A 14,814-nucleotide genomic window follows, 5' to 3' on the forward strand; every position below is an offset into this window, starting at 1 on the left:
GAATCCATATGCTAGCATCTTACTGCTATTATAGATGCAAGAATTTCCTAAACTGTAAAACACATGTATTCCCAAGTCTGACTTTTGATAGTCTGTTTTGGTTTTGGTTTCAGTGAGGTACTACTTGGGATGCTTTTTCAGTGCAAAGTTTTCTTAAGCTATCCAGGATTACTTGACCTCTTCCCGTCTCAATTCTGCTCCCCTACCGTACAAAAATATACTAAAGTCAAGAACATTACAAATGCATAATAATGAAAACACCTAAATGCATGTAAGATTTCACTAAGAGTTTTTGATGTTGGATACACATAACAGTAATAGCAAAGGGGCATAATAATTGTTATTTTCAACCAGTAAAATATCCCACTTTGCCCTTAAAAGTACTACCAACAGTTCCTGCCTGAAAATAAGGTATACCTAATAACATATTTTATATTAACAAATATTCACAGAGCACATATTTTATTTATTTTTAGTTGTATCATGGCTTTTTTTTTTCTTTTGAACTTTTTGTTTTGCATTGGGATATAGGTGATTAACAATGTTGTGATCATTTCAGGTGAACAGCAAAGGGACTCACCCATGCATGTACATATATCCATTCTCTCCCAAACCCTCCTCCCATCCAGGCACATATCTTATTTAAATTGTACTAGCTTTTTAAATGGATGGGAAATTTTACGTTTATTCTCTCAAAATTTATGTTATTTTAAAAACTGTAAAACAGATTTGTAAGTTCCAAAATTGACCCAGCCTGATTTTGCCTCTTCTCTCTCAGGAGGGTCTATATAAACCCAGAGTGAAACCACACTTCTGTTACTATTCATCATTTAATAAATTGTCTTCTCTCTAAGGGAGTTGCTGTTTGCAAAGCTGTCCTGAATCTCATACATACTTGCTTGCTTTCCTTCAGTTCAGTTCAGTTCAGTTCAGTTCAGTTCAGTTCAGTCGCTCAGTCATGTCCGACTCTTTGCGACCCCATGAGTTGCAGCACGCCAGGCCTCCCTGTCCATCACCAACTCCTGGAGTTCACTCAGACTCACGTCCATTGAGTCCGTGATGCCATCCAGCCATCTCATCCTCTGTTGTCCCCTTCTCCTCCTGCCCCCAACCCCTCCCAGCATCAGAGTCTTGTCCAATGAGTAGTCACTAAAAATACAGTGTGGAAAAGATTTGTCTATAATTCAACATTATAAAGCAGTTATACTCTAATTAAAAAAAAAAAAAAACGCTCCAAGAAAGAAAATTTTATCTAGCAGGTCAGGGTGTGAAATACTGTAGTTAATCAAAACGTTATGCTCTTACATTAGTTGCTCAGGACTTTTCACGCTCTTCCTTTTCACACTACCTTCTCACTTGGAAGTGAATCTATTCCCAGAAATGAAACCTTTTCCCTAGGACTCCAGTCTGTTTCCTAGCAGGAGATTTTTTTTCACAAGAAAATTTTGAAGTCAGTCTTAATACAGCAGATTTAAAATACAGTGGATTTTCAAATATTAAAAAAACATTCCTCTATGTGTGAAATTGCCTTTTTTATAGGTCAGAAATGATCCAGTGTTGTTTTAGCATATTAATTCTTCAGTTTTGTTTATATTACCTCTAATCCATTTGAAACTTAATAGTGTATATGGTTGATGTAGAGAACTCCTGATTTTTCCAAATTGTTAACTAATTATTCCAGTGCCATTTATTAATAGTCCTTTGTTCACTGCTGATGTAAAAATACCTCCATTATTATCATTCACTGTAGCATTACTTACAGTGGGGTCGATATCTGAGGTTTCAGTTCTGGTCCATTGTTCTGTTTGGTTTTGGCTCAGTACCATATTGCTTTGAACCTTGTAGCTTTACAAAGTCTTCAAATTATTAATCTAAGACTGTGTCTTGTCTTCTTTATTGCTCCCTCTCTTTTTCTTTTAAATTGTTTTGGCAACTCTCAAATTTTATGCTTGTACATAAACTTAATTACTTTAGGAACAATGGATATCTTTGCCCATTATTTTTTAAATTTCCTTTTAGGTCCCTTAGTAAATTTTTATAGTTTTCTTCAAGTAAATCTTTATTTCTTAAATATCTCCTTAGGTTTTTAGCATTTTTGTTACTCTTCTAATTGGTTTCTTTGCTTAACACTTTTAAACTAGTGTGTATATGCATATATATATGAAAGGTTTTTTTTTCCCTAAGCATCTTTAAAATCTGGCTCTGTTCCTGGATTTTTTTATTTCTGATGATTTTTCACTCAACTCTATTGAGTTTGGGGGGCATCCATAATCATATGCAAAGAACTAGGTACTTTGTTTCTAAGGATTATAACTATTTTATTATATTGCCTTTTATTGCTTATAAATATTAACTAAATAAATAATAAGTAAAAAACTGTTGTTAGTAAGCAGTTATCCTGGCCATCCAGTAAAAAAAACAGCACAATGGAGTATAACATAATTACTACAGTAAATCTAAGCAAAATATTATAATAATATTTCAGAGTGATATAAAATTGCTTCCAGAGAAGATCCAGGAATTTAATATTAACCGCTTTCGTTCTAGTCTTTAGTTTACTGTGCACTGGCCATTATAGCAGCCACTAACCCCATGTGACTGTTGAGTGCTTCAAGTATGACTACTGAAATTTAGATGTGCCCAGTAATAGACGTCATACTTGGTTTCACAGACTTAGCACAAATAAAAATAATGATTTCATCAATAGTTTAGAAAATATTGATCACCTATCTAAATATTAAAATAATATAGATTTATTCAGTTAAAACATACTCAAATTAATTTCACCTCTTTCTTTCTACTTTATAAGTATGACTGTGGCATTTTTTGATCACATATATCTACTGAATAGAGCTGATTTGATAATCACAAGTTGACCTATCTGTTTAGTTTTCATATTTATTTCTACTTTTCAATTCCCTAAAAATGTAAAAAGTAGAAAAGAGATTTTTCAGTGTCTACATGTTGGTCCAAGAAACCCATCTATTCAGTGTTTGTTTCAAAGGAGTTTAGAGAAAAGGCTAGAGAAAATACAATGGACAATTTCTTCATGATTTTTGCTGCATTGTAAGCTGCATACTTCCAAACATGAATTATTAAATGTTTGATTTAGTGGATCACTATGAATCTTCTCTGGGAACTTGTCTGACTTTTTCTCCGTGGGTCATTGCAAAGATGGTAGATAGTCTTAAGTTTTCTTGGAGTTATCTGAGTGAAACAGTCTCCAGATGCCAGTTTTGACCCCAGAATGACCTTGTGACTGACTACTTAATTCTGGGACCAGTTTTTTTTTATTCTATTTTATTCCTTTTTTATTCTTTCCTGCTTTTGTATTTTTGTTGCTATTTTGTTTCTGTCTTCTTTGATTTAACTGCTCTCATGCCAGCTCAGAAATCTATGAGAATTATATAACTGAACAAAAGTTTAACTGAGGGCCACCTGAATGTGATTATTCTGTCAGTGTAAGCTAACATTTATTGAGTATTTACTACCAGTAAAGCATGGTACCAGCCATTTTGTCTCCTTTAAGTAAGCATCTTTTTTTGCATGTGGGGAAGTTGAAGCTTATAGAGATGAAGTAATTTGCCCCAGACTATACACTAGTAGGCAAAATAGGGGCTCAAACCTAGGTATGACTTAGCACTTCCTCTCTTAAGTACCAGATTGTGTGGGTTAATCTATCGATGAAGTTTTAGCTTGCAGATACATTATGGGCAAGGCTTTGTAGTCACTGAATGTTCTAAAGGTGTCTTTCTGAGGCTGAGCCAAGCAAAAATTTATAATGAGAAAATTATGAAGAGAAAGCAAAACTTGGAGAAATAGAACTTTGTCCTTTGTATAGCTGACTCTTTCATTTGAAGAAGTCTCACGGTTTTCTAGGTTTGGTTTTTTTGGAGGGGCGCTAATCTATAGGGTATGAGAGAATTTTATTTCAGTTAGATATACTTCAGCAATTTCATCTTTGATTTTACATTGTTGAGAACTCTGAAAACACTTGGTTTCTTTCATGGATCTAATAAAGCATGTGGTTCTGCTTTAGTCTGCCAGCTTTAATGCTTTGATTCTGTTAAAACTAGTGTTTCCTTTTTTATCCTTATGTTAATATTGTACATAATAATATGCCATTTATTAATAATGCCTGTTTCTGCTGCTTTTTTAGGGTCCTGGTTGCTGTTCTGATCTTGCAGTTTCTTTTCACTATGTTGATCCTACAACTATGTATGAGTTAGAATACCTCGTTTATCATCTTCGTCCGTATGGTTATTTATACAGATATCAACCTGCCTTACCTGAGAAGATGCTAAGGGAAGTAAGTCAGATATACAAAAATGAAGATACAAAAGTAAATCAGGAGCCCTTGAAAGAAAAACATAAATGAACAGAGGTAAAATGCCTAGCATTGCACTGAAGAAGAACTTCTCCATTCCTGATAGAGAACACTGGAACCCCAGTGAGGAATTCTTTCCAAGTGAACGTTCCATGTTAGAAACCTTTCGTATGAACGACTGTAAACTGAAGCTTTAAGTGTGCTGTGAAGTCTGTTAAAATGTGTTTTGATACAGTAATATATATATGTATAAGAAAAACTTGTGTTTTTAAAATGGTGGCCAGGCAGAGGGACTAGAAAAGAGATATCGTTGCCTATTCCTGACCATATGTATTACTTTCACTGGGAAATTAAAAGTTAAATTTGCTAAAACTACACTGCACCATGTTAGTAACTCACACACAATGCTAAACAGATCTGCCTTAAAGAAAATTTAGAAGGAAATATTGTTGCTCAGTGTTGTCTGTAGACTCAGAACATGAGTTTATATTTGCAGTCTGATATAAATGAACCAATCGCCCCCTGACACACACACGGACAGTTTTTGTCTAATGAAAATTTGCTGTGACTATTTATAATTGGTAGTATTTCTTCCAGAAGAAGGTAGAATAAGAATGGCACTTGTCCTTAAGTGCATTAATAAAACCACATTTTGAAATTATCATGGGCCTCGACTGTATTATATACTTCATTCTAATTAATAGTTAATCTTTTGTGGAGTCCCCGTTGCCTCTTTTCTAAATGTGCTTAACCATTCTCAAATGCCATTCTCAACTATTGATATTTATTTACTGAAAGCATTAATAGCATTCTGTAAACATGCATTTTAAAATATTTTATTCCTAGTTTTACCCGTTATTAATTATGGGTAACTAATGAATTTAATGCTATTTGGAGATGCATTTCTTATAATAGTGCTATTCTCAGGAATCAGTAACATTTTTAACTGATTATTTAAAACTCTGTCCAGCTGCATAGTCATAGATCCTTTCTTTCTCATTCTGTTGAGAGATGAGAACTTGTTTGTGCCTTGCGTAACTTGTTTAAAGCAGAGGTTTGAGATTCATTTTTTGGTTCTGAGGTGGCTGTTAGTTACACTGGCTAAATAATTTGTAAGATTTTGACCAGAGTTAATTAAAAACATTAAAAAATGCAGAATTCTTAAACAAACTGAAATGTGTCAAATATTAAAAGACCAAATGCTTAATTTATGAATAACACTGAATTTTGATGCTGACTTCTTTGAGGATGATCATTTTTGTCAATGGACAGTTGGAACAAAGCAGAATACCCGTTCAAGACTGTCGTCAAAAACACATAAGTGTTTCATTCTAATTTTAACCCTCTATTTCATCTAACACTCTATTTAAAGAATTTCTGGAAGGAAAGAAAATGTTAAATTTTAGTTGTTTTTACCAAGTATCATCCGAGTGTATCATAACAGAATACACCTCCTATATGATTATCTTAAATGTTACAAATAATTTACATTTCTCTTATGTTTTATCATAATGCTAATTTTATGTGGCTGTCATGCCATTGATTCTGCTGCTTAGCTAAATAGTTTATATTTATTGTGCCAAAATATGTCAAAACCAAGACCTCTTTGTGTTGTATATTTGAGAGAATGTGCATCCTAGTGGCTAATGATGGCATTACTCTGTCAACATAGTGAAAACTTAGACTAGTTTTTACCTATTAAATTACTTTTTGTTATTTTCTTGGTGATATCAGCTGCCAAACTTTCAAGGCATTCTCTTCTTTGAGAAACTCTTTACCTTGGTATGAATATGAATTTAATTGCAGTCCATATACGCTACTTTTCTGTACTAGAATTATAAATTGTTTACCACAAACATCCAAAAACCTTAAAGTTGACTCATATGAAATCAGCATTGTGATGAATCCTGAGGTCTGGAGTTGGACCACCTGGGTTTAAAGTCTTGTTCCGTCACTAGTTTTGTAGCCTTGAGCAATTTGCTTAATCTTAACTCTGTGCCTCAATTTCCTCATCTGTAGACTAGGGACAGGAATACTACCTACCTCACAGGATTGTTATGAGGATTAAATGAATGACTATGTGTATGGCTTTTAAGAACACTGTTTGTCCCAGAGTATGGAGTGCTAAGTGTAACATTTTTTTATTATTCTTTACCTTGGAGTATATTTATTTTAAATGAATGAGAAATCTGCTTTAATGAAATCAGATATTAAAGGAAATATTTCATACATTTCTTATAATAAGTAATAGCTAGTTTTTATTTGATGCCTACTATACACCAGGTAATGTGCTTAGATACTCTGTGTTAACCCTCACAAATTGGGGGTTACTCCCATATTATAGATGAGAAAACTGAGGCTCAGAGAACTACAGTCATTTTTCCACTGTCAGAAAGTTAGTAAGTAACAGAGCTAAGGTTTATACTCAGAGCCTGTGTTCTTTGCACCATGTTAGCCTTGAGGTCAATCATGCAACATTATTTCCATTTTTATTTAATGACATATGACATCTGATACATTGGCCAGTAGTTGTCAAATTAACCAGCCAAATTGTCATAATGATTCTTATATTGTGGTTCATATACTCTTGCCTGGGAACTTGTTAAAATGGAAGTTTCAAGACCCCAATTCCAGAAATTTTGATTCTTTCTTGGGACCCAGAAGTATGCATTCTTCCCAGATTCCCTTGGGCACCGGTTCTCAAAGTGTGGTTCCAACCCGCAGTGGCAGCATCACCCGGGAACTTGTCAGTCTGGACCTCACCCCAGACCTGCTGAATTCTGAAACTCTAGTGGTGGAAGCAAATAATTATGTTTAAATAAGCCCTCCAATTCACCCCTAAACCTGGTGATCATATGCAAATCATCCTTATAACACACTGAGGATTACTTCCCCATAAGTGTGGTTACCCTTCAAAATTTAGATACAGCATAGTTCTATACTATGGGTCTCATATAGAATCACACTATATTAGTAAAAGACTAAAGATAATATAAATATATTTGGTAAGAGACTAAAAATGATATAAAAGGTCAGTGAATCATTCATTTGACAAAATCCTTTAGGTTCTTCAGAGTGACTAATATCAGGGCCCACAGTAAAATATGAAGTTTAGTAGTTTCATATTAGGGCAGAAAATGTTCAGTAATTACTAGTTAAGTACACAATAATTCATTAAAAGCATACCTAAATAAATATCATAAAAAATGTCTACAATTGGTGGTAAAAAATTTTCAATAGAGATAGTAAAGTACTATTATATATATAGTATGCAGAATGTTTTTCTGCTAATTCTATCAAAATTCATCACTTTCGAGGATCAGTTGACTGTCCTATAGGACGTAGTAAAGCAAAAATCTCTCCAGTAATTAATAGAGCACATAAAACCAGATTTGATGAGGATAATGACTTACTGTCTTTTAAATGAAGATTTTTGTCGTCTGGGTAAGTGACTTTAGTATGGTCTTAAAACAGGCTTTGCTGTCTTTTGTTCTGCAATAACAGTATACTTGTATTTTAAGTGGGAAGTCTGTAGATGATACAAAGCAGATTTTTTCCCCAGAGTTCAGTTGTTTTCAAATACCTTGAACTTCAGAGGCGTTTCTGTTACATGTAAGAAGATTTGGAAATAAATGACTAACCAGGTTTTAATATATTTAAAAGTATGGTAATTGAATTTGAGCATTAAATTTGCTAATTGGTTATTTTGATAATTGTTTGAGTATTAATTTTTCACTTCCTTGAGCCTGTTATACTGTATTATTACCAGATTGAGGCTTGAAAAATCCCTCATTTGATAGATTAGATGAAGTCTACCCTTTTATTCATTTAAATTTTTATTTCTTTAGAATATTTTACTTCTTTAGAATATTGACAGTTTCTACTTCTTTGTATTTATTGCCCATCTTTATTTCCCTGATAACTAACTTCCACTTTCTAACTACTGCTAATGCTGCCCTCACAAAATTAATTCAGCTATTCTTAGTGATTAGAGTTTGTATATATCACTTACATAATTTTATACCTATTGATATTGTTTCCCTATGAGATTAGAAGTAAAAATTTGTCTAAGAATAATGCCTGCTGGCTCTCAGGATACTTGACCTACTTAAAAGTCTACAATTTTAAACTAATTTTAGATATTCAATTAAATTAAGTAGAATTATTTAAAATTATTTGCATTCTTCCACTCCCCAACTTCCCTTTTTCTCAAAAAAAACACCCTCATTTGCCTCATTTCACTGCTTATTTATAGTAGGCTTCACAGAAGCGTACTTAAGAAATCTGGGGGGCAACCTGTGGTTTATGTTGGACTAAATATAACCTCTATTAATTAAAAAAATGGCTTATGTTTATATACTGGAGTTGAAATAGAAGTTTTAGTTCAGATTAGAATGAGAAACTTTATAAATTCTCTTTAGAGAAACCAACTCTAAACCTAGTTTCACAGTTGAATAGGGCTCTGTTTCAACTTCTTTACCTCTCTAGATTTTAGTTTATATCAGCAAAGTTTAAAAAACTTTACAGGGCCCTGCAGCGATCCATATAAAGTATATTATTAGAGGGGAACTAATCTTACTGCTAAGCAGTGTGTTATATTGCCCAGAGAATGTTTGTGTTTTGGAATTTAAAAATTATGTAACGTAATAGTATCATGAATGATTTTAAAATGTCTGGTGACTTGCTTATTTTAAGTGATCACCAATAAGTCAGAAAAAATGTATTTTTAAATGTTTTTTAAAGTGCCTTTTGAACATTTTTAAACAATGGATTTAAACAACTGCATAAAATAAATTACCATTTTAAAGCTGCTTTATCTGATTATTTTTAACTGATGTAAAAGTTGTGGGAGAAACATTGTCTTTAATGGGTAGTTTTGGGGTTATTTTACCAAAAATATTAAGCAGTTTTCCCATCAAAGTTATTCAATTTAAATAGGCTTAAATAATTTTTACTGCAACATGTTATTTTTCTTTAAAGCAACAAAATATTCCACCTCTGATTTTGAATAATCTACATTAAAAAAAAAACAGAAACACCTATGCTTTTGTCCAGGTAAGTGTGTATCTGTGTATGTATGTTTATAGGTATACATATATGTTATAGAAAGAACATATGAAAAGAAAAGATTGCTTTCCTATTTCTTGGCATACTTTTATCTGTCACGTACACTTTATAAATTTATTTATTCAGCTAATTATTTAATAATTGTGCCCAGGATCTACTAGAAATACAGAGGTGAACCGCGTATATAAGATTTCTGTTCCCATAGGGCCCTAATTCTACAGCTAGGCAATAAACAAGGTAGTAGATGAAAGAACACCATGTTTCAGAGTGGTGGTAGGAAAATAAAAGTGTGATGTGGTAGAAGAATTTTCTGGGTGGGGGGTCAGGAGGTAATCTTTGAGGTAGTCTTTGAGCTGACTTGAATGACAGACATTTTATATACTTCAAAGGTACTTATATCTATGAAGTTCTTTGCTCCTACTATGAAAAAAATGGTAAGACTGTTGTTTCCCGCCTCTGCTCAAGCATGCTTTGGGCATATGTGAAGGCTCGCCACCTTGTCTTTCTTCCTCCTATTCCTGTAGCACTGGAATCGTACTCCTGATAACATTCAGGGTTGAATTTCACTTTTCATTGTTGCTGTCAGATTGTAGAGCAATGGTAAAGTCTAGGCAGGAGTTTGAAAGAGAACTAATGATTCAGTTTTTTCCTTCAGTTTTACATAAGGATATCATCCTTATAACTGTACTGTTCAGTGGACATGTGTGTGAGAGAGAAGACTAGAAAGGTATGATTATTTTAATAGTTGAATTTTTTCTTTATTATTTTTTATTTTTTCATACTGGTAAGATTTATGTTGTAATTTTATTTGACGAGATGAAGGTATGTGCTTAGAGTAGTTAGGCATAGAAATGATTTGTTGTTCATAAAAATTAATTTTTACAACCTCCTCACCTGGTTGAATTTTACCTCACTTCCTGCCTTTGAATTTCTGGCTCTTTGAACCTTCCCCTATTCTTTGCTTCTCTCATCCCTTGTCTTTGCTTTTTTTCTCTTCCTCCCATTGGCAGCAGTGCTTTTGTTTCTTTAGGCTTTTTTTTTTTTTTTTTTTTGCCCCCATTTCCTATCAGCAGATGTGTTTTAAAGAATTTTTTTTAATCACGTGTTTTTTGGTGAATTTCAGTTCCCTCCCACCAGCTGAAGAAACTTCCCTAGAATCAACAGAAAGGAGAAGGAAGAAATAATTTCCTAGAACTAATAGAAAGGACTCAGAGAATACACGTCATTAGAATCCTAGAATTTTCTAGAACCTACCCCTCTAAAAATACGGGTGAATTTTTTTTTTTTTTTTTGCAGTATTTGAAAACCAGTGAGAATCTGCCGTACTGTTTTTAACCCCAAATTGGTATCATCTTGTCTGGCAAGAGTGGTGTGCGAGGCTTTGAGTGGTGCTCTTCGTGGCACCCCTGTGGCACCCGTAGGTTTCCCTTGTGGCTCAAGTGGGAAAGAATCCGCCTGCAGTGTGGGAGACCTGGGTTGGGAAGATCCCCTGGAGAAGGGAAAGGCTACCCGTTCAGTGTTCTGGCCTGGAGGTGACTGTATAGTGCATGGGGTCACACAGAGTCGGACACGACTGAGCGACTTTGACTTTCACTGTGGCAGAGGCTTCTCTCCAGAACAGAATCACAGGTGTTTTTCTGTTTTATTTGAAACAGTGAGGCGGAGGCTTCTCCTCTGGCTGGCTGTTGCCAGCTGCTCTGTGTGCTGTCATCTTGTGCTGTGACTTCCACTTACCACCGTGTTTGGTCCTGAGGGAGGAACTTGTCCTCTCCCTTATGCAGCAGAGCAGAGGACAGATGCTCCTGGATGTTCCAGAATAACAGAAGAGAAAGTGCAGAGAATAACCTATGAGAGCTGCCTAGAAGGATTGGGATCCTCCTGCCGCTCACCAGACTGTTTCCCTTGCCTTATTTCCAAAGCACCAGCAGTAGCTGAACCACCCCCACTAGAAGCATTTCAGATACCACTACGTTTTTATAGTGTCCACCAAATTGACATCTACCCTGTGTAAAATAAAGAAGCTCTTCCTTCACCCCAGGTTACAGCTTTCACACTTCACTTCCTGCTGGAGAACTGACTCCTCCCCTGGGAAACTGATGGGGAAAACATTCACTATCTTCAGAGGAAATCTCATCTTTACCCAGAGGAGTGTGGTCTGGATTTGTGGTCCCCATGTGGAAATACCCAGTAATCTGTGAAAGTGAAAGTCGCTCAGTCGTGTTCAACTCTTTGTGACCCCATGGAATTCTCCAGGCCAGAATACTGGAGTGGGTAGCTTTTCCCTCCTCCAGGGATCTTCCCAACCCAGGGATCGAACCGAGGTCTCCCACATTTGCAAGCGGATTCTTGACCAGCTAAGCCACAAGGGAAGCCCAAGTCCTCAGAGGAAATCCCATCTTTACCCAGAGGAGTGTGTCTGGATTTGTGATTCCCATGTGGAAATAGCCAGTAATCTGACTTCAGTGTATTTTGTGAAGTCTGTATTGTTCCTTCTTAAATAAATCCCATGTGGAGCAGCAACAGCCAAAGCCAGGTGAAGGCACACCAGGCTCAGTCCTGTACCTGTTCTGTCTCAGCACAGTAAGGGTTTTAAACTGGTCTTAGGATCCAATTTCAGCTATATGCTCACTTCACTATAAGAGTCATCAACCTTGAAGCTTAACAGAGGTTGCGTGATAACTTCATTTATATCATTTTCCTCTTTAAAAATTAGCCGCTTTCAAATCTTCATCTTCTTTAAAGTGTCAAAATTTTAGAAGTGGAAGCAGAACAAAAGAATTGGGAAATAATGAGTGAATCACCTGTGTTTCCTTAGTGATCCTAAATTAGACATGTGCCCTGCTATTTCTGCAGTCTGTAAGTAATAATGACATTTGGTGTTATTTTCCATCTGACAGTCTCATAATTTTACTAAGTTAGACTTTCTTTTCATGTTTTATTGTCCTTACACTCTTAGGCTGCTAAGGTCTCAGATTTACCAGATGGAAAGCTGTTCAGAAGTCAGGTGACTCGACAAGTGAAGCAGAACTGAGTGGTGAAATTTAATCTGAGTCTGAAGTTTCAAAAACCACCAAGACCCAGTTTCCTTTACTGACTTAAAAGTGGGATGAAATGAAAAATTACTTGGTGCTCACAAATTTTAAGATCACAAATGACCTCATTTAGGGCTAATTGATTCTCTCATAATAATGTAAATAAATTTGCTCTCTAATAACTCTAGATCGCCACATAGATTATTTGAAACTCACGTATCAAGGGTTTTCTTTTAACTGTTTGCATCTAGAACTTTTGATGTAGAATTACCCAAACTTCTTGCCATTACTGAAATTCAAATAAGTGAAGCAAGGGAAATAGAAGGTGTGAAAATATAAGGCAGTGATTTTACCCAAAAGCACGATTATTATCATCAGTGAGTTTTTTTTTTTTTTTAATTAAAGTAGATTGGTCTACTTTGACACTGTTTTCTCCAGACTCCACCTTATGTGATAGGGTGGAAAGATGTTAGTGATTTCCTCTCTAAAAGTGACTGTACTTCTCACACCTAGGAATTAAAAATTAACCTCACCCCATGGCAGATCATGTTAAAATCAGGAGCTGTCATGGTTACCTCTTCTTTCATCTCTCCACAGGTAATTCTTCCCAAGGTTCAGCCCAAGCTCTTTTGTGTACAGAAGGTCAGCAAACATTTGATTTATTTTGTTAGATTAATATAAGTCAAAATCACACCCAGGCAGCTGGGGTGTGGTAATAGAGACTTCAAATCTCCTAATACCCTAATTCTAAGCCCGTCAGTCAGTATTCTTTTCCACATGAGAAAGAATGACAACTTGACAAGAAACAATCCGGCTTCTAGAGTCAAGGCACACTAAGCTATAAGAAAAACTGGCATCATAGGATGGCTTGCTTCAGTGCTAGAGGAGTGTTACCTAGCCCAAACCCCTTGGATTATAACCACAGCAGACAGGTGTGTGACAGTTATAAGGTGTAATGAAGTCACAATCTTAGATCCTTTAGTTGAGCAAATATTGATGGATGACCTACTCTGAAAACCTCTGTGGGAGATAAAAAGATAAATGAGATGTAATTCTTGCTTTCTCAATCTTCAATGTCTTTCTAATTTTCAGCTAAATACGTAATTCAATTTTCCCCCAGTACTCTTTTTATTCTTGCAGTTCTTCGTGTCAGATTGTCTCCTGGACATCATTTAATGCTCAAACAATTCCAACTAGTAATTTTATTTTTTGCTCTCAATTCTCAATTTGCTCCCCACTCTAATATCAAGACCAGGATGGTGAATGGGAGTGTTGGTGAATAATTCCAATCAACTGTGCGATCAAGCTGAAATCACATCAGGCATGTGACTTGAACATACAGAGTCAAAATATATTCACAGTTTCTGCGCCTCTGGATTTTTCACCTTTTCATTGTTAGCTTTCGGTACCGTTTTTGGTAGGTGAAATTGAGGCTTTAAAAAAGCAAAATCAAAGCTCATAGTGCAATTTTAAAATACAAATTTATTTTCCAGTCGTATGTTAAACTGCCAGATCATTTGCCCATTCTTTCTTGAATTAAGCGCAACACACACTTGCATGCCTGTACACACACACACACACTTTGGCGACCTCTGGTGAACAGTCTATTGTCAGGACTAATGGGACCTGTGAGGATCTGCTGCTGACCTGAGCAGAGCATGCAGAAAGGCAGATGCTAAGTGGCCTTGAGAGTCACACCTAGGGAGAGGGAACAGGGAAACTCTCCAGGAAGATCCCCTGGAGGAGGGTGGGCCCTTCAGTCTCTCTATTCTGTATAATTGGGGCAAGGCTGCCTGGCCCTTAGGCACCAATACAGATATCCCCCACTTTAAAAGTTGCTCTCCTCCGCTTTGCTTTTACAAAACACCTATATTAGTACCTGTTTCCCTGATAGCTCAGTTGATGAAGACTCCAACTGCAATGCAGGAGACCCCGGTTCAATTCCTGGGTTGGTAAGATCTGCTGGAGAAGGGATAGGCTATCCACTCCAGTATTCTTGGGCTCCCCTTGTGGCTCAGCTGGTAAAGAATCCGCCTGCAATGTGGGAGACCTGGGTTGGGAAGATCCCCTGGAGAAGAGAAATGCTCCCCACTCCAGTATTCTGGCCTGGAGAATCCCATGGACTGTGTAGCCCATGGGGCCGCAAAGAGTCGGACACGACTGAACGACTTTCACTTTCACTTATTAACAAAGAAATCCAAAGAAGATTTTCGCTTTTATGGAGAAGGTAAGAAAAGTGAAAATACCATTCCACAGCATTGATTTTGCTGCGATGGAGCCATTACAGAGACAGAGCACACCCTCCCGAGAGGGGAGCAAGTGGCACCATCAAGCCCTTCTCCAAGGACTACACTCAGCATCTCAGCATCACACCACCCGCGTTTTGAA

General features: G+C 36.0%; 1 protein-coding gene across 2 annotated transcripts in view; it reads left to right on the top strand.

Annotated features, from left to right (window-relative positions):
* Positions 1-9,138, top strand: part of C1GALT1 (core 1 synthase, glycoprotein-N-acetylgalactosamine 3-beta-galactosyltransferase 1) — a 53,183-nt gene extending 44,045 nt beyond the window's left edge. For both annotated transcript variants that reach the window (XM_042248397.2, XM_027968476.3), the window contains one exon: positions 4,160-9,138. In XM_042248397.2, coding sequence (XP_042104331.1) covers positions 4,160-4,378 — 219 coding nt within the window. In that variant the 3' untranslated portion in view covers positions 4,379-9,138. The remainder of the gene's footprint in view (positions 1-4,159) is intronic.
* The last annotated feature ends 5,676 nt before the right edge of the window (positions 9,139-14,814 follow it).

Source organism: Ovis aries, chromosome 4 (assembly GCF_016772045.2).
Source record: "Ovis aries strain OAR_USU_Benz2616 breed Rambouillet chromosome 4, ARS-UI_Ramb_v3.0, whole genome shotgun sequence".
Lineage (NCBI taxonomy): Eukaryota > Metazoa > Chordata > Mammalia > Artiodactyla > Bovidae > Ovis > Ovis aries.